This window comes from Odontesthes bonariensis, chromosome 24 (assembly GCF_027942865.1).
Source record: "Odontesthes bonariensis isolate fOdoBon6 chromosome 24, fOdoBon6.hap1, whole genome shotgun sequence".
Taxonomy (NCBI): Eukaryota; Metazoa; Chordata; class Actinopteri; order Atheriniformes; family Atherinopsidae; genus Odontesthes; species Odontesthes bonariensis.
Window position 1 is genome coordinate 12,705,035 of NC_134529.1, and position 21,086 is coordinate 12,726,120.

The following is a 21,086-nucleotide window of genomic DNA, read 5'->3' on the forward strand; positions in this document are numbered from 1 at the left end:
GCACACACCCTTTGACATGAGCAACTTAATGAAAAGTTAAAAATATGTAGGAGTGTAATTAGGCTTCCGTGGTTAATTCTTTTCAAAGGTGACCGGTATGAGCAGGTTCCCAAGGCTATCTACAATTGCCAAACTGGTATTAGTTCTGCCAATGCTGAAATGCTGAAATGCTGATGCAGAGAGGGTTTTTTCCATGGTGGGGCTCAATAAAACCAAGACCAGGAACACGTTGGCTCTGAATGGAACTCTGTCATCCATCATGACTGTGAAAATGGCTGACATTGAGCCACAGTGCTTTAAATGGGAGCCCCCAATATCAGTCATCAAGCATCAAAATATGCCACAAACACTTACAACAACGCTCATAAAAAATTTTTGTTTGTTAAGACTTTGCATACCTAAAACAATTTATTTTAAAATATAGCAGAATTTAGTGTAAAAGTGAAGATTTTTACACTAAACCCCCCCCCCCCAAAAAAAAAAAAAAACGAAAGAAACCCCCCGCGCACACGGCCCGGCCCCTGCCCCACCCGAATCTCACTCCAAGCAAACTTGAAAACTTGAGAGCCCTGGTAACTGAAATGGTCCCCTAGGAGTGGGACACTCCTTCAAGAAACCAATCGTCAGATGTAGCAGAGGCCTTTTACTTAAATAGATGTCTTTTTGGGACTGTTTGCAGAAAACTGGAGAAATGTGAGGAGATGGAAACATTGTGTTTGGGTTGATTTTAAAGTGTGGGTCCAAGAAACTTCAGTTTGTAGGGCCTTGTCACTTTGCTTTTTCCCTATTCCAAAAGCAATTAGGACACCCTAACCCTTTGTGTGATCGATTGTGTGATACCTTGAAATAACTTTTTTGTGGAGAATTACTGATAAATAAATGCAAACTGAACTGAACTGGATATTTCTGCACACACTGTCGTGTATGTGTTTTCTATTTCCACTGCAGATCCCCAGCCAATGAGCTATTAATGCTAAGTAACATTTCACAAAAACACTTAAAAAAATTCAAAGCAATTTGTGAGTTTATAAACATAAAGTGTGTCTGTTTTTTGAGGATTTATGTCTTCGGTACAGCGATAAATAGACTCAGAGGATAAACATATTGTCCTTTATGATCATATAATGGAGCGTGTAGTCAGGGAGAAAAATAGAGCAAAATAAGCTGAAAATAGGGGAACTGTATTTGTAAACACTTTTCAACTGTGCTGCTATATTCAATTTGACATTGAATTTAAGAAAGCCAGCAGCATATCAGACATATTCGTAAGGTGTCTTTTGGTGTTGGTACTGTGACACTCAAGCCATGGACATATTAAACTTTGCAATACTATAAAGTTTTACTGATGGAGGTTCACATTGGAAGGCTGGTCTCTAAGGTTTATGATCTTTCCTAGGAGCCAGGTCTATTGGCTGGTAGTCAGCACATTCAAATTTTCTTTGATTTACTTGGTGAAATGTAGAAGAGTTCAAATGTGTCTTTAGTGCATCATCACTGTCAAATAAATACTTCAAAATATGCTTGTTTTGTGTATGTTTAAGGCTTCAGGTAATACTTTTCTATCTCTTGTAGATTTAGAAGGACCTACAATTTAAGGACCAGAAATGTTCTCCTTTGCCATCTTCCTGTGATTTCCTTTCTTGACTAACTTCACTCTCACTTTAATCCCCGATTTATCTCTCCGTCTTATTGTGCTCCAGCAAAGAGACAACCCGCTGTTTTTAAATCACTCCACAAAGGCCAGCAGAGGAGATTTATATCCTGCAAACCAAACACAAAGCACAGGAGGAGTTAGCTAATGAGAAAGAGGGTGACAGCTGGCAAATTACCTCTTAAACCCAGAGCTTTGTTTTCATAGTAGTCAGAGACAAATGCAGCATGCAAACAAGGTCGGGTGAACTTTATCTAAATCTTGCTGACTCAAATAGAACAAAACTGTGTTGTCTGCTCATCAAGTGCACGAAAACAGCAGGACTATTGGGTTATCTAGTTTGCACTTGATGTTGTTTCTTCTCTTATTTTGTGTCTCTGTGGTGATTGATGCATTATCATCACAATGTGTTTCAAGGTCTTAGTCTTTAAGGACAGGTTTGTTTTACATGGAAATATTGGAGAAAAGTAACTTTCATTGGTTTTGGAGACAGGTAAATCTTTGTAGACACAGCAGATATCAGATGCGCTTAGCTAATATTTTCCATCTCACCAAAAACATGTAATAAATGTCAATCATCAGACAGCACACAGGAACAATGAAGTGGAAAGAGCATTTAAAAATGTACTCTATCTGGCAGATGTGGTCAAAAGAAGGGTATATTGACAAAAGTAGGAAAACTTATCCTTTTAATGCCCTAACCTTTTAGCCTTGATCACTTATCATGTTCTCCAGCTGTCTTTGTGAATGATTGTGATGTAGTTCAGTAACACTAGCTGTCACGTAAGGGTTATTCTTAGATGGACATGTGCACATTCAGGCAAACAGGAGATAACATGCTTGAAGACTTTCAGCGGGGGTCATACTTTTTTCATGACAGTTAACCTCTGACCTCTGAAGTGTGGATAGAGTTTGAGAGCAGACGAAAGGAGGATGACACCATTGGAGGAGACGGTCTGGGAAAACTGAGAGAGGAAAGATATGGACAGAGGAATTTAAGTCTCCCTTTTTTTTTTTTTTAATCTGAGGTCAATTAACATCACCATTTGGTCTTAAACATGTCCAGTTCTTCTTTCTAGAATGAACACAAATGCCTGATATTTAAACAAACTTGAAGAAGCATTTGCCATAGTCGTTCTCCTGTAGAGCGGCAGCTGTGACATCATTAGTAACACGGCATTACTTAACGGACGAGTTTAAATCAAATGCCAAAGCCACAGAAACAAGCTTCTCCACCACTGACTTGGTTGGCAGGGTGATGTGTCCTGCAACTGTGTCCGGCCACTGCCACTCTCACTGTGACCACACCAAAAATGTGACTTTTTTGGGCCTTTATGCTACCACAGTTAATAGGATAAACATTAGTGTTACAACCTTTGAACTTGTGTGTTCAAACCAACAAACTGCTGACTGACTTTCCGTTGGCACCATTTCAGTGCTGGCAACATGCAATTTCAAAACATTGCACACCACATGATGTGGTGTTGAAGAGACTGTACCCATTTTAGTCATTTCTATGTCCAAAATGCCGCTTTTCTAAGAAATATGACAGTTACATGACATGGCTGCGTGCCAACAGAAAACAAAGGTCAAGAAAAAATATACTTTTTTAAAACTTAGAAGGTTTCCATCATGTCTACACATCATGCCTGACTGGTCTCCCCTCCTCTTCCCTTCATGTCTCTTCACCCCTGCCAGCCCTTAGTCTATTATCCCTGACCCTAACATTCAGTACATACCAAAGATCAAAGCCTGACAAGACCCCTGAAGAACACTCTCACTGTTTCCACAATCCATTAAGTCTGCTCAGGTGCTCAAACTGAGAGTACCTGAGCTTGTGTGTGCGTGTGTGTGTGTGTGTGTGTGTGTGTGTGTGTGTGTGTGTGTGTGTGTGTGTGTGTGTGTGTGTGTGTGTGTGTACTGTTTTGGGAAATTTAAATCAAACTAAAGAAACACCAAATTAATCTCACATTTTAAAAGGTCTCTCCTTTTATCTCCCATTCATTTTGACCGGTCATATCTAACCGTTGCAGACTTATAATAAAACAGAAAGTGGTCTTTTTCCATCCCTGTTTCATTGCAGTTATCTCATCAAAGCTTTGATTTTATTTATGGTGGCTTTTAGGAAGGAAGGCATCCATGGCAATAAATCTGTCAACTTTTGAATATACAGACTCAGGCTATATATGGAGAAACTGCTCCTTGTTTGTGGGAGTGTTTTTATGCCCTAAGGTGTGGCTCCCTGCTCTTCTTCTAGCTTATTTCTGATGGATGAGGGTCACAGTCTGGCTAAAAGTTAAGTTCAATAACACAGTAAAATTCAGGACTGAATTACAAAAACTCAACAGTATGATACCTTTGAAACATTTTGTAGTTTTTCCATCTTTATAATATGTATAATCTTTCCATTTTACTAATATTGTTATGGGGCTTGCACTTCAAAGCGAGCTCAGCGTCTTAGTGAGATCATTTCAGGGTTCAACTCGGAGTTTCAGTCCCACAAAGCTGGTTCACTTGTTACTGGGGTGTATCACCATGGCGACTTATGTTACGATTTTCACCTAAAGGTCACTGTACTCTGGTGAACAGAAGGATCTGAAGAAAATTAGATTTCCATCCACCTGGTAATTGCTCAGAAATTTCTTTCAAAACTGTCCAGATCAGTGTCATTGTGGGGGAGAGAGGAAAACTTTTGCATCAGTTTCTCTGATGCCACATTTATCAGGCAACAATACAAGGTTTCAGCAGGAGCCAGCAAATTTAGCAGGAGAAGCTGAACGGCATGTTTCTATTAGGCTTGCAGCATGCACTGAAAGGACTCAGTCTCAGTCATGCAGAGCGTTGCTCGAAGCAAACTGTCGGTGGTCAGCAGCAACTACTGCAATAACTAAGTGAATAACTTCCACTATACCTTTAAAACTTGGACCTATAGATGTGCGCAGATATGCAATAACACTTTTAATTTGACCTAATTTGAAGGAGAGCTAAAAAACAAAAAATACATAATGTAATATGCAGTTTTATGATGCACATCCATCAGGTCTCAGGCCTGAAAACCCCATTAGTCCTTCTGTGTGACAGTCAGCTGTATTTAATTTCCAGTTCACATACATGACGTGAGAAGAGAACCTGAGGGACATTCAATTAGACTGATTAAAGGATAAGACCGTTTTTTTGACATTGGGCCCTTGATTTCACATTATAACATGATGTTCTACTCACCCCTGCTTGTTGTTGAACATTTGGAGCTGTTCCGAAGATATTCGAGAGGCGTCTGGCTGCTCTCTTGAGATATTCGGCCATGAAACGGTTTCCTATGGGCAAGCTTATACAGGCACAAACTATGCTGTTTATAATTTATTAATTACTGTACATTAGCACTGATAACGTGGAGGTGCGTCGCTTACTTAAAAAAATCCGGGTTACTGTAATTTTGATTTTTTTGTCGTAAAGTGGGTGTTACTGACGTCCTCGTCGTGCTACTGCCACAGACAGCCCACAGACCTGCTGCCTATTTATTCATTCGGCTAAAATTCAAAATTAGTAACCCGGATTTTTTTAAGTAAGCGACGCACCTCCACGTTATCAGTGCTAGTGTACAGTAATTAATAAATTATAAACAGCATAGTTTGTGCCTGTATAAGCTTGCCCATAGGAAACCGTTTCATGGCCGAATATCTCAAGAGAGCAGCCAGACGCCTCGCGAATATCTTCGGAACAGCTCCAAATGACCAACAACAAGCAGGGGTGAGTAGAACATCATGTTATAATGTGAAATCAAGGGCCCAATGTCAAAAAACCGGTCTTATCCTTTAAACAAGAGATGGATAAAATAAGCAGCAGGGCCTCACTCTGTGTGTGAGGGCGACTCAGACCGAGGAGAAAGAGTGAAACGAGTGTGAACCAAACTACTGGGTGACCCTATGGCTGCACATACAAACACCTGCTGCCATTTTAGGACACCAGATGAAGCCTGGTTGTCCTTCTCTACCTACATCAGTGCTCCACTAACCCTTTTAACCCTAAGTCTCTATACCTCCCACAATTTGTCTGTTTTTCATCACCCCCACCCCTTCATCTGTGCGGCTGCCACACTTGAACAGCAAACTGAGCCAAACAACAACAACAGCCTGGGCGCAGTAAAGACCCCCCAGGACACAGTCATAATCAGGCCACACTGGCCAGTGTTTGACCCCAGGGGTCTGCCTCTCTAACTGGGTTGAAATAACAAATCTAGTCTCTTTGCTGACTCTCAAGTCATGAATCTCTAAATATCTCTGTGCTCTGATAAGCATCTAAGCTCCAGAGTCATATGTAAAAGTTGAAGATGGCTGGGGAGAAAGTCTGGAACGCACACAGACACCATAAACATGGTTTTAATTAGTGAGACACTTACACCAGACTTTGTTGTTTTATGGCTTTGGGCCTCAAATTACTCTTAAATGATTGCCCGGTTAATATCTGCACGTTTGATCCAAGTTTTGGAACAAAAACAACATTCAGGGTCAAATATGTCACTGAAGAACCACATGATCTAACTAAACCTTTGGAGGGTTTCCAGTGTCACATATTTCTGGAGATCGTGTATCACTGAGAGAATGCACGTGTCTTGAGAAGTGAGCTACACTGGTGTATGGAAATTTGTGGACTCAAGCCCAGCACATCAGCTTGTAGGAATTTTAGCCCATTTCTTTGTATAAAGCAGCCACAGCTCTGGGCTGTTGGTGGATTCCCTCATATCACCTGCTCACTTCGAGTCCTTTAAGAAGTTTTTATCGGATTTGGGTTGGGTTTTTGACTTTGAAAGCTATTTTGAAATTCTTTGGTAGAACATCTCGTGGGCTTAGTGTCACTGTCCCGCTGCATGGTCCACTTCATGCTGAGATTCAGTGCACACATTGATGCCCTGCTATTTTCCTGTACAGCTCACTGGTATATTTCATTGGTCATTGTTCCATCCATCATCTGACTATGGATTTCTATGATATTTAATGGTTCTTCATGAGTTGGAATGAAGTAATGCCAGGAAATTATGAGCAAGAGACTGGGGAAATGACTCTGTCCCACTGAGGACTAAACGTCTGTACATGAGATGCTCACCCTTCCAGGTGAGCTATAAAAAAAAAAAACGCAACAAACTTTTGTAGCCTGATGACAATAATCATTTTCTTTTTTTCTGAGGGATAAATCTCCTTTGCTTGTGCCATGACACACTTCCACTGACATGTGGTAAAGCTTGGATTCTTCCACGTCCATTTATCAACTAATTCCACTCACACCTGATTGTCGTCCAGTTGATTGACAGCACCTGACTCAAATTTAACCTTCATATCAGCTTCTGTTACAAGAGCTTTACATACCCACTCGTATTAAGAGCTGTTACGATATAAATTTTCACTACACATCTACTGAGGCCAAAAGCCTTTACGGAAATGATGTAATAACAATATCAATGAAAACGTTTACAAAATGTTATTGCTTTCAGCTTAATTCACCTTTGTTTTTCTATTTTTTGGGAACTGAATCAGACTCAAAATAGCAAGAAAAGATATGTGTATGATCAATACAGTATGATTATTTAATTCTTTTGGTATCATGATTACCATCAGTACCAGTAAATGGCGACACCCTTTCTCACACATATGGAATACTGGATCCTTTCCATCAAATAATGAATATATATGAAAAGTTTATCACTGTTTAATTTGCTCCAATTATGTTTCTGTATCTGCTTTTAGGAAATCTGATGGTGTTTTAGGACATAATTGTGCAGAAATTCAGTAAATACTTTAAAACGTACCATCTTTCAAGCCCCGGTGTACATTAAAATATCCTAATAGCATTTAAAGCACAACACAACTTGTGCTTGGTCTCTCAGTTCAGCCCACTGCTCGAGAAAGACACTGCAAAGACCAAGTAAAATAGAGTTTAAAAAAATTCCAGCAGGACTTCATTACCAAGAATCCCAAATTACTCGATATATTGCCAACACAGAGCAAAATACCGGACTCTTAAACCATACCTGACATTTCTGCTTGGATAGACTGAAACCTGTTTCCATATTAGAGATTTCATATGAATGTCTTAACAGAAATGGAAACTTGTGTCAAATATTTCAGGAAATTAAGACACAGAATATCACATGTGCTCCATTTCACCCTGTGCGTGTGAATGGATGGCTAATTTCTGTCTATCGCTGAAATAACCTTTTAGTTATTGTGTATCTTTTCTTGAAAATATTACACCATGACCACTTTATGCAATTCTGTCACAAAATTGTTTGGATTTAATATTTGTACAATATCACTTACACTTGAAATCTGAATCAATAAACTAACTTACCTGAAGATTGTGTCCAAATTTGCTTTGATTCTAATGTCCAGACGTATCATAGTTTTTATAAAGATGGACGTTTAAGAGCCAGAAAAGAAAGCCAAAAAAACACTTAAAGGCAACTGAAGTCAGTTGATCATATTACATATAAGAGGCAGTCATTTGATCCTTATTATAAAACATATTGGTTGGTGCAGGTCAGAGCAGATATTGACCCATCAATTACACAAAGGAAATTCGAAAGAAATCTTAGTCATGTTTTTTTCCACATGTCGCTGGGAGCTGTTTGACTTTAATGCAGTTAAAACAGGCATGTGAAAGAAATCATCTTTGAGAAGTGTCTTGTTTTCTTGCCAGAATGTAAGCAACCTCTCAGTACTGTCCTCGTCTCATTACTTTGATTCATCTGTCACACTTCTCCCGTCAAGAAAGCCATGACCTGCAGTTATTTGGTGAAAAAAAACAACACTTCCATTTGCCTCAAATAAGTGAGCAGTGACCACCTAATTCACTGAGCTGTATCTTTCTAATTATCCTGATACAGCAGTGGGCGTCATAAGACACCACTTAAGAGTCCAAATACAGCAGTGCGAGAAGAAGTGAGGAAAGTTGTGCAGTTATTTCTCAAAATGTCACTTTGTGAGAATCTCTGCCTCAAACATTTGATAACAGAAACACTGTTTGGGTTTATGGATTAGATTTGTTTTCTGGGTTTTTGTTTCTTTTCTGTTTTCTTGTTTGTGTTTTGTCACTGACATGAATCAGGTTTTATTCTTTTATTATTCGTCTAGTCTTTATTTGTCTTTTAGTTACTCTCATGGTTTGTCTTTGTTGTTATTGCCTCTGTTCTGGTCATTAGCTCCACTGCCACACCTGTGTTCAATGTTCCCAGCTGCGCTCATTAACCGATCACTTTCCCCACAGTATTCAGTCTCCCTGGATTTTCACAGTCTTTGTCAGAGCCTCACCTTCACAACGCCATGTTTTGCTGCTCAGGGCGCTCATGGTCAGGTTAATACAGTGGAAACCGCTTATAGTGATCACGTTGGTCCAGAGCCAATTTGAACACTATAAGCGGTTGATTACTATAACCGAATTTGTATTACAGTACAGGTATTTCACTTATTTTTTATGGAGAATATCATCTAAATGCCATTTGTATCGTTTTTCAATGAGAAAAATTAAATAAAACGGATAGCTTCAGCATTTACTGAATTTTATTATCATGCAAGTTTAATTACAGTACTGCGCAGTGCGCAGACATACTGTAGGCTAACTCAAATACAGTACGTAACTTATTCTCTGCTGTGCCGCCGGTGCATTTTTTTTCTGTCAGAAAATAAAGTTTGAATTCAATCCGCCTTTCAGCACCCCTGCTCGGATCTATGCTCCTCCGTGCCGGTGTTCTGTCGATTTGTGCTACTTGGTGTGAAAACGAAACTTAGAAAATCGGCTTGGCGCATGCGCAAAACCACAAAGTAGCAATTCTCGACAAGTAGGAGAAATCGAATGAACACCGGCCTCCCATCTTACAAGAACCAGCCTGGAGCTTCCAGCGGTCACACGCGCATTCAATCCGCTCTCCAGCACCCATCCTCGGACACATGCTCCTCCATGACTTCCTTTTTCCAGCCATGATTCGCGTGCTTGCTGCCCGGTGTCAACTCGTTACGTTGGCTAGCGAGGCAGAAGCAGACGTCCAGAAAGGAATCAAGGGAGTAAAAAATAAAATAGCTACACGTAGTTTTAAAATTATTTTTGCACATGTTTACATTCATAAAATGGCCAAAAATGAACATTATAAGCGGATTTTTTGATCACTATAAACGAATTATTTAAACAGCATTTGTATAGAAATGATTCCGTCCCAAGCCTTTTGATCCATATAAGCGGTTGATTACTATATCCGTGACCACTATAAGCGGTTTCCACTGTACTTGTAGTCAGGTTTTTTTTACCTCAGTTTAGTGTTATGGTGTTCTGGCTTTGCCAAGCATTTTGTTCTAGTTTTTAAATGAATCACGTTCAGTTCTTCCACAGCCTCCTGCCCATCCATGTCTGCATTTGGGTCTTCTCATCATCTCCACTCACTCTGACAAACACAAGGGTTTGGGAGAAATCATAGCTCTGAAAAAGTAAACACCTCCGTCGGTATCTCTATTATCTAAGCAAAGCGGTCATGAATTTCTTTAACAGCGCAGGCAAGATTATTTTATTTTTAATTCCCCCCAGTTATAATCTGAACTCAAACAGAAGGAAAAGAGCACAAAGCACAAGTACTGGCACCCCGCACCACTGGTTCTTGGAAACAGCCCCTTTGATACTTTTTACAGCCCGTTGAGATTCTTTCTGGTCTTATAAAATGGATTTTTTTTAATCTTTCTTTCTGTGAGGAGCATATAGTTCAAGGAGATTCTTGGGGCTAATCTAGCATGAACTTAAACGCTGAAGTCTGTAAAGAACTTTTTAATCATTTGTAGGCCGGTGGACTGTGAGGACCTTGTCGAAACTTCACCTTGTGTTTCTTGAGGAATTTGAGGTGTGTTTTAAATCATTATCCTTAATTAGAATCCTCAACTTTTCATGCAAACGCTGTTATATTTACTTTCATATTGTACAGATATTTAGCTGAATTGGTTGTTCCTTCCACTAATGAAATCTTTTGTACCATTGGCTGCAACACAAGCCCAAAGCGTCCACCCTTTAACAGCTGAAGAGGAGAGTTTTGACTCTTTTTGCTCAAACTTTTCCTTGCTCATCATTGTTCACCATTTCATATGAAACTTAATTCAGTGACTCACACAGAATATTACTCTACTTGTTCAGTTTAATGCAGTATTATGACAATAGCTGACTATTACACATGTAAACCTCATCAGAATTGTTCGTAAGTCCAATGTTTCATTAGATGAGGACTGTGATATATCAGTTGTGTGTTAATACAGTGAATAGACTTTAGCTGTGTAGAATAGACTGGCTACAGTGCTCCACATGAGTCCAACCAAAATAGCTCTTTCACTGAGGCTGTGAGTCACCATTTGTCCTTCAAATGCACCAACTCCCACCACAGAGACACACCTTTACTAAAACACACACACACACACACACACACACACATCATGACATCACACATCCTCCACTGTGCTCTCCAAGTGAAGCAGTTGGTGCTGCATTAGGACCAAAACTGATGAAAAATGGATGAGCTAAAAAGAGAAACAGAGAGGGTGGCAGCGAGATGAATAAAAAGGAGCAACAAAAAGTGGGATAAGGAAAGATTTTACTGTACCAGAGCTCTCACACAGAGTTTGGGATTAAGCTCTTAAGATGAGAACAGCTATCTCCAGTAAAAAAAGACAGCATTGCTAGTTGAAATTCCTAAAATGAATATGGATTAGATTTTACAGACAATCAGTCCTGAAAACAGAATCTATGTTTCTCCTTTAGACCCATTGTGAATCCTCTCAAGTCTAGTTTTACTGCAAACATTGCAGATGGTTTTTGGGTATAAAGCTGCATGGTATCTGTGACGGGACTATAAATGCTAAGACTACAGCAAATGCACCCGCTGCTCACCTACAAGGCCAAATAAGACGGAGAAATAAGTTGCATTTCCTCACTCAGTGACACAGATTGCAGGTGCACGGAGAGATAAAACTGCTGCGTCAAGGTAGAAAATAACTGAGGGATTTTATGAACAGCTGCTGAATTGGGAATGATAAACATCGATGAAGGTATAAACATTTTATACGAATCTCAAAGGGGTTTCATGCACAAAGAACTGTCACATCCATGTGTCCTGTATCTAATCTGGTTAAAGCATTCTCTTTGAGAGGTGAACAAGATGATTACTCTATAATCAGATTGTATGCTTGATCACAATCCTACAAAACAAGGTCACATGTCCTCTTATATTCAAAAAGCTGTTTAGCAGAGGTAATCCATCCTTTCTTAAGGCCAATGTCAAACAATCATTTTTGAAGCGAGGACATTCCAGTCTTTGCTTTGATGCTTTAATGATTGACTGGTGCATATCAGGTCTAACAGCTCCTGTGGGACATGAACAAAACAAGCCTGGCTGGCTAGAGTGAGGATATTCAATTTTATCACCACAAGACTACAATCTTCTGAGGAAAACCCCTTCAAAACTTCATGAAACATTCCTACGTGTGTTTAGTTATGCGTGTTTATCCAAGCAAGGAAGTGAAGAGGAAAAGGTTTTAACCTCTAAATTAGATATAAGACATTCTCCAATTTTGGGTCATGCAATTCCAAATTAAGTGAAAATAACATTTTCAAATTTGTGTTTTTATCAACACTTCAAGACATATTCTGTTCAAAACAAGCTGCTAAAACCATGGCTGAACATTTCCAACTCGCTGTTTTACTGAACCGACAGTTTCAAAATCACACTTTCAGCCCATCAACGAGTTAGACCAATGCCCAAAATGTGTATGCTATCACTGACCTGAAGCAGGGTTTATGCAGCATTAGCAACAAATTATCAGCTGTCTGCAAACATAGTTGAGCCAAGCGTTAACAAAGGTGAGTTTATTAAATCCATTCATTTTTGCAGGGCACTCAAATGCAAGTCATTTTCACACAACCACAGCCCTGAAACACTCACTCAAGACTTAAAAGCGGAGATAATCTGTGAATGCAGCTGTGATTCTGAAGGAGAATTGTCTGCCAGTATGCATGCTGCTGCTGCTTCATACTTTTTTTCCTGCTATCTCAACAATATTGTGGAAGCATTCAAGTGCACGTGGCTTGTGTCCTCACGTCGGTGGGTAGGTGGGTTCACAATTGATTGATTGTTTGTGGGAAATTGATAACAGTTCAAAAGCAGTCATATAGGGAGTCCCATCTGCCATTTCCACAGCGCACTTTTTTCATAGCGTGGACTTTTTGTGCGCTCCAGACAGACATCCACTCCCTCCTATTTTCAGCAATAAGACTGCATATTCAGCTAAATAATGAAATTATTGGTCTAACAGTAACTGTGGGGAAAGTTAGGATCCAATTATTCGTACATTCTCCAGAAATCTCCAATCTCCAACCTCTAAACTCTAAAGCCTAAAGTACCATAATGGCTGTTTTTCCTGAACTCAATGACTACCTTTCAGATCTAGGCCTATTCAACCAGCCGTGTCTCCTGGCTTCCTCTTTATTAGAGTCACTCGTTTGCAAATCAATATCATTCTCTGGCATTTGCTAAAACTACTCTCATTTTCTAAAGCTTGGTTGTTGCTTCCACATTAGATTAATACAGAGTCAACAGCCATGTATCCAGGGCAATAGCTTCCCCACCTCCCTAGAAACAACTATACATCTCTGCAACATAGACCACAAGAACTGCTACTGGGCCTCTTGGGGTGTTGTGTAAACACATTGCTTTGCACAAAGATGATGCTTCTGTTAGGTAATAGGCTGTAATTGTATTAGACTGGCTCATAATGATGACAAAGTCAGCATTATTCTGTCAAGCTATGTCTATGTTTAGCTATTTCTTCTGTCAATTCATGTACAGATTTGATTTATTTACTGTTTGCATACATCATCCTATCCCATGTCTCGCCTCTATTCAGTGTTGCAATGATTGCAGTAAAAGTGACAGTTGTGCATAGATGTAGAGTAGCCTCTGCTAACTTGCATTTTTGAGCTTTTGCATGAGGTTTTCAGATGAACTCAATACAGTGAAACAGAAACCCTTCCACCAACTAGCGTGTTGTTCTTATTGCAAACGGATGCTGATACTCTGATTTAAATGCTCATAATGGTGTAGGCTCAGAGTTAACACACACCACTCACATTAAGCGTAACATGATATAAGCATATAGAAATAGTAAAATATTAGTCATAAAAAGCTCATCCAAAAGGTATCTGCCTAAAATCCTACTGTTACTGTTACTCTGTTGCTTGAGGCGGTAAAATGATTGAGTTTTTGATGACCAACACTGAAAAAAAAAGAAAAGATTAGTAAAGTAAGCATTGTGGTGCAGCGCAAATGTTCCTCTTTCATCTTCCTGTCCACATACACATACTTATATTGCAGAGTTGTGGTGAAAATATACATGATTCTTAATATTTGAGAAGTCGAAACTTGTAAATTTCAGAATTCATTTGAACCAATGAATGTGCAATTTTATTTATTTTTTTTACTTACCTTGAACCAAAAAATCTAAAGTAAAAAACGAGCGGCGTACAAAAAAGTAGCATATTTATGTAATATTTTGATGCTATTTGAGCATTTGGTGTTGTTCTGTAGATTCATCAGACCTTTTGAGTAAAAGTGAGGGACAGAGAGGACAGAGAGGACAGAGAGGACAGAGAGGGCAGAGGAACAAAGCAGTTCTGGTTTTTCACATCCTCAGAGACACATGTCTGTTTTTACTGTAATGGAGCTGGCAGTGAATCTGAGAGATGAAAGATAGGAAGCTGGCTGAAGGACAGGCTGATTAGCAGAGAGCCACTTCCTGTTTCTCTTCAACAAGAAAAAAAAAAAACACTTGATTGAACATTTGATTGGTTTCCAGAAAACTGTATAATCACTGTTGTGTATTCCAGCTGCCTGCTGTAGCTTACAGCTTAGAGTGGTCATAATTTATCTGATTAATGCTATTTAGTCATAGATGTTAAGAAATGTAAGCTTTACTGTGTACACAAACATCTAAGTGCTCACAGCATGCACACTGACATAACAGCTTAATAGAAACCTCTGTGAGGCTTCGGTTTCAGTTACTGTGTTTAGAAAAAAACATTTTTCATGACATGTGCATGTCAAAAACACACAGTTAATTTGTTTTGCTGGGTGGAGTGCAATCTGTACTCGGCTGCAAATCCCACGTCACTGATGAAGTAGCCTTCGTCATCAGACTTTCTGCTCTAACTGGACCAATTCAATTCCTTAAATTCTTGAGTTGTGATGCCAGTAAAAGACATTTTGGCCAACACCACTTCAGAATCCCTGAGCTAGCAGAAGTGATGAGATCTGAAATGTGAGTTTTACAGAATTTTTCCAAATTTAAGTAGTTATAGAGGGGTTACAGCTTGAGTCTCTGTGTAGCGTTTAGCTTGTTTGAGCTTATGGGACATAAATAAAAGTTGTAACACTGTAAATAAAGGTTTGAACAAATGAACAAATAGCACATTTAAGTTTTTGTTGCATTTCAGAAAGCCTTCCTGGAAATGCATTTGCATGAGAAATGCAACACTCTATCGCGTTTTTGTGCAAAAGCAGCAACTCCTGTTTTCTTGCTTGATTTGCAGGATGGGCAGAGGAAAAATCTCTGTTGGGTTGGTGAAATCAGTGGCCATAGCTGGTGGCGGCAGAGTGGAAGGTAAACATATTTATACTTCTTTCTTCTTTCGCTTCTCAGACTTGCCATCAGTTTATTTGCCATGTGAAACAGTGGCTCCCATACCTTCACTTTCAACACTCGCACTTTCTACTGCTCTGAGTTTGCCCTTTTTCCTTTACCTGAGCCAATTTTCACTCAACCTCTGTCATCAGTGTCCTTTTAAAATCAGGCAGCAGAGAGGACGGAGGGAACAATCGGCTGATTCATCTGCCTTTGTGTCACGCTGGCGGGCCCCTCCATAACTCTCTCTTTCTGTCTCGGCTCTTTTTCTCTCCGTCTCCCTGGGCTCTACAGCCGTCCCCTCTTTCCTCGCCCACCCAAAACATTGCTCCCACTCCCCCCTGCTGCTGGTGCACACAGGGGCTCCTGGCTTGTACTCATCACAGCCCATCCTCAATGGCTCTTCTGTCTGACCCCTTCTACCGCCCCCTCTTCTCTTTCTCTCTCTCTGCTAAACAGGATAATCAGAGTCGGGGCAGCGTCTGATCAGCCGCAGTTCATTATACAGGAACGTACAAGCCTTAATCAGCACACATTACATTGTGTAACATGGTATTGGATCATTGGAGTCACCTGCCACTGATGGTAATGGGCGGAGGAACTGACATGTGATTCAGGTCCAGGGTTGAGTCAGATTCCTTTTAGATGGAAGTTACTGGATGCAAATTTTCAGTTTAACAACAAAATCTGATGGATTACAAAACAACAAAATCTTATATGAACACTTAAATGCAAAGAAATATTGCTTCTCATACTAAAAAATAGAGACAGCTACAAATATCAAGTACAAATATTTTTCTATTTTGCTTTTACGTCATTTCTAATCAAAAGTCACAAGGAGGACATTGCTCCTGTGATGCAACAGGAGTATTTACTGAAAATGCTCATTGTCCATTTCAAATGTAAATAAAATAATATAAAAAAAAAAAACACTGTTCGGAAATCCCCAGTCAAAAAACAAATATTCAGAACATATTCAGCATTCAGGGGTGTATTGTAAAAAAGTAATGATGTAATCTGGGCTGAGAATGGTAACCATAGTGCGAGGGCTTCAGATGCCCAAATATATGCTCTGTGGCACTGAAAAATAATGATTTTTCAATGTAATGTCCCCTTTGATATCACTGAGTGCACAGGCTCAAGCAAATGGACACCAGGCAAGACATGGCTACATGTAATTCAGTTCCCCGCATATTGCCAAAGGGACACCCAGTACACTGAAAACTGACGGCGAGGCCTCCTGACAGTTAAGAACCATCATGTAACCTAACATGAATGATTTTAGTCCACAGGAGGAAGCTGGAGTACCCAGAGAGAACCCACACATGCACAGGCTGAGCATGCAAACTCCACACAGAAAGGCCTCAGCCGGGATGCAAACCAGGAGCCGTCTCGCTGTGAGGTTACAGTGCTAACCACCACACCAACATGCAGCATCTAACCAAAACACAGCCACTTCTCCAGCTTTAAATGTGCAGCAGTGCATGGTCAGTCAATACGCACGCACTGAGGGGAAATGGAGAAGTCATTGCTCGGTCATGTGCCATCACCTCCAAACTGCAGTGTTGCTGTCACAGAATAATTACAGTTAATCGCTCTGTTCAACATTAATTTACAACCCACACAGCAAGTATGACACCCTCTTGGGATTAAGACTAAAGTACAGGCCGGTCTCATTGTGCTTATGGATGGAACAGACCTCACTGAGATGCGCATAAGGGAATGCTTTTGGAAGCTGTGATTTTCATCTTCATTCAGTACTTTCTGTTCAAGTTAGAATACAACAATCATCTGTTCTTACTCACTGGGCTATGAGCCACATTCTCCAGAAACATCTGCACACTGTAGTTACCAACGACACCCCTCCCTACATGGAGTTGATGTTTATGAGCAGTCTTTGCCCAACTTCAGTGCTAACTTCCAGCTTTTGGAAAAATGACAGACTTTCCAAAAAATAAGAAATGAAAAGGTTTTTTAGGTTAACGCTCTTCCGATTTTTGATTTTTGAACGTTTGCTAACAAGGAAACTCAAAACCATCAATCCAAAGCCTGTTTGAACTGAGAGGAGACAGAGCTCATCTTTCCTTAAAGAGCTCGGATGTCACGTAAAATATGAACCGAAAACAGAGTGCAATCATTTGTAAATAACTTAGACCCTCTTATGGATTTAAAATGATAAATCAAAAAAAGACAACCTATGATTTGAACCATTGTTGCTTTCTATACCTGATCATGGTCAATTAACCAGATTGGCTGTGAGATGCATGCGCAGGTCTTTTTCTGTCCTTTGTTCGACTTATTTCAAATGTGCTTGCGCTAAATGTTGTCACTGGACTATTTTCCAGTAAAACTAGTGTTTGATTTGTATACCAAACTGGGTATATACTTCACTTAATGCAAGTTTTATCCAATTGCTTTGAATTTGCCACAAATGTCACAAAATACAAGGCGGTGGTGGGTTAAAGAGAAATATTTTTAGGCTGAGAGTAGAACGTCTTGAAAATATCTACCCGTGCTCTGACCTTAATGTGACTATTTTGATAGCATTTGTGAGGTTGAGGAGACAGCGAGGTATGAGAAAGGAGTGTCACGCTGGTGGAAGGAGAGACATTTCTAAAATTCCTCTGTGGAGCGAGGAGGATATTTATCGCCAGTGTATCAAGCAAGAAGGCTCCAACCGCATCGACCAAACACGCACTGCCACCATTCTAACACACACTCTTCCCACTTCCTCACCCCAAACACACCATAACGTACAATTGTACTTGAATACATCATGTCATCGTTATGCATCTGTTTTCATCTCTTTATAGTTTACAGTTTTTTTCCTGTTTGAAATCACTGTTTTCATCTCAGATAAATGTGTAGCACAGATTAAACATGGCACAGTTAACTGGAGTTTTCCTGCTCCCTCCCTCCTCTTTGAGATGGAGCAGAAATAAAATGCTTGCTGCTACACTGTCAAGGTCATGGTTCTTCTATGTGCTGGACAAAAACTTCCCAAGATTTGTCAGACAAAAGGAAGACCTGTTTGAATGCTCAAAACATAAAAAAAAAGAAAAAAAAAGATTGAGGCTAAAATAATTGGATGAAACGGGAAATAAATTGGTCAAACATTAGAATGTAATTTCCATAATAATAGATAATAATAAAAAATAATTGTTTAAAAGATATAAATTAATCAAAACACTGACAAAGATTTCAGGAGGAATGGAAATTAGATTTCATGTCTTTAGTGGGATATCAGATCCAATGAAAAGTGGAAAGAACCACAGAACTTTTATTTCTAAAAAAAAAAGAAAAAGATGCAACAGTGCCTCAGAGAGGGAGTCTGACTGAATGTATTTAATCCCATCCAAAATATATGTATGAGACATTTATACAGAAGAAGTTGGTTTGTTTTGTTATTCAAAATGCAAATCAAAAATGAAAGTGGAAACTTTAATATCTATTTATTTTCTGTAAGATTTATTTAAAAAAAAAACACTTTTTACAAAGGCTCAGAGGGGCCAAAGGATTTCTCTGATCAAGAGGCTGTGCTTTGCACCTTTCTTTAAGCTCGTGTGGGACTGTGAAATTGGGTCATGTTGAAATAATTACTTTCACTTAATTAGGAAAGAACATTTGTGCTATAAATGTAAATTCATCTGAAGTTTGATGTGTTTAATCAAGATAACGTTATCTAATCTCTTCCTTTAATCCCAGTGCTTTGGTAGCCAATCACCTGTTTTTACTTGTGTAGAACAAACAGCGTGACAATGCAGTCACTGTGATCAACAACCTTGCACATTGGGAAACACAGGAGCTTAGTTTAGGTATGAATCTACAGTACGTGCCACCTGTTACAGCACAAATCAAAATGCATAATAGATCAAGCACACTGCTCCCTTTGAAATATTTCACATTGCAGATGTCCGTTTCCAGCTGCAAAATTCCCTTAAACACTGCTGTTGCGATGAATTCTCCAATAGGAGCTCAATGCTGAAGAAAGCCTCAACTGTCACACAGATGATGTCAGTTCAACGGAAAAACAACTGCACAAACATCCCTCTATGTAAAAAACTTGAGCAAACAACAGATTTCCTTGAGAAGTGAACAAGTATGAACAGATGTAGCTCTGTTCAAAATCTTTGTAAAACCTTAAACTCGTTGTTCTTTGCAACTCCTCGCCCAGCGTCATTTGACCTCTGTGGTGGTCTTTCAGGAGAAGAGGCAGGCAACAAAAAAGTGTGAACCGCTGACCTTCTGTCCATAAAAAAGTCAATAAATCCAATAGGTTAGAGAGGCGTAAATAGAACAGGTGGTGAAACGTACACAGTCATTAACTGGAACTTTTCAAACTCTTTTCAAATGCAGAGATAAAGAGATTAAACTGGCATGTTAACTCTTATAAACAAACACTGTTTGCTTCCTTAAACTCTCATCAGAGTGGTTAAAAATGTGCCTTGCTTACAGGCAGTATCGTTAGTTTCCCCTGACAATGGTAATCTCCAGGGCCAAATACTTGATTTAATTTGGAGGTTGAGCTGAAACAAGTGGTCGATAATTGGTCTTGTTGATTGACAGAACATTAGTCAGCAACTATTTTCTAAACTGATTTTTTTTTTTTCTCTCAGACCTGGCTAAACAACACCAAACGTTCTCTCATGTCAACCCTCTCGAATGTGAGGATTTGCTGCTTCGTTCTACTTGACTGGAAACTAAAAATCCTGTAGTCTTGATTTGACAAATACAGATCATATTATCACCTAAAAGCCTGTCCAAAAAATAATCTAATTCCGCTCTCTTCAGAGCCGTGCTTCTTGTGCCAAACTGTTCATAGACAGAAATTGAGTTGCTGCTGGTCATCCAGGCCGTCTCTTGAGTAACGCACGCAGTCCCTGTGGCCTGTCTGGTCGTAAATCTGGACCTGGCTTAGTTGCTGGCGTTTTATTACTGCGGGACTGCAGACACCTCGACCCATTACTCAGCAAAAACGGAGGCTGGGCGCTGCAGCACCTTAGTGATGCGCACACAGGCACAGTTTTAACGGGAGGGGTAGGGTTTGTTTGTGAGGAGGCACGACAAGTATGTTTGCAAACGCAAAGGTAAACATAAAAATAACCACAGAAAGCTACAGTATGTACCAGGAGCGGTATGAGACTCCCCGGGAGGTCTGGCTAACGGGACAGGGGTAAAACAAGCTGTACCTTGCTGTCGGGGACGCCGCCTCCCTCCTGGATCACCTTCACCTCCGCACTCATCTCCCCGGCTGAAGCTGAAGCTGAAGCATCCTCCTGACTCTTCCCGTCCCGCTGCGCTGAGCTCTGTGCTCCCATGGCGAACTATCACAGGGGTGAACTCTTCCTGCCTTTTGTCACGTTCAGACTAAAAAAATAAACCACGGCAAATATTGCGCCACTGCGTTACATAAGCGAGTATCCAAAGCGTCTTGAGCGCAAGCTTTGAGGTGTAGCTCCGCCCCGGGGTGGCCTGGCTCTGGAGTGATGAACTGTGAGGACCACCGAACTGTTTAGGAACACCCCCCCACCCTCCTGCACCTCCCGTCAGTGGCTATGGGGCTCCAGAGCACCGCGGCACGTACAGCATCAGAGATGGTGCTGATGGAGGACAAACAGAGGAGAAAGCGAGTTAACTAATTAAATAAAGATCTCACTGCACGAGCAGTCTGCAGCAGAAATTAGATCTAACCCCCGAGACAGGCTAATGTAGCCTAATGAAAGCAGATTTTAAAGACACATGGG

General features: G+C 40.1%; 1 protein-coding gene across 1 annotated transcript in view; it reads right to left on the minus strand.

Annotated features, from left to right (window-relative positions):
- akap12b (A kinase (PRKA) anchor protein 12b) overlaps positions 1-20,848 on the minus strand; it is a 48,508-nt gene extending 27,660 nt beyond the window's left edge. Inside the window, exon 1 of the mRNA XM_075459768.1 lies at positions 20,532-20,848. Within this exon, the coding sequence (XP_075315883.1) occupies positions 20,532-20,660 (129 nt within the window). The 5' untranslated portion in view covers positions 20,661-20,848. The remainder of the gene's footprint in view (positions 1-20,531) is intronic.
- Positions 20,849-21,086: the final 238 nt, after the last annotated feature.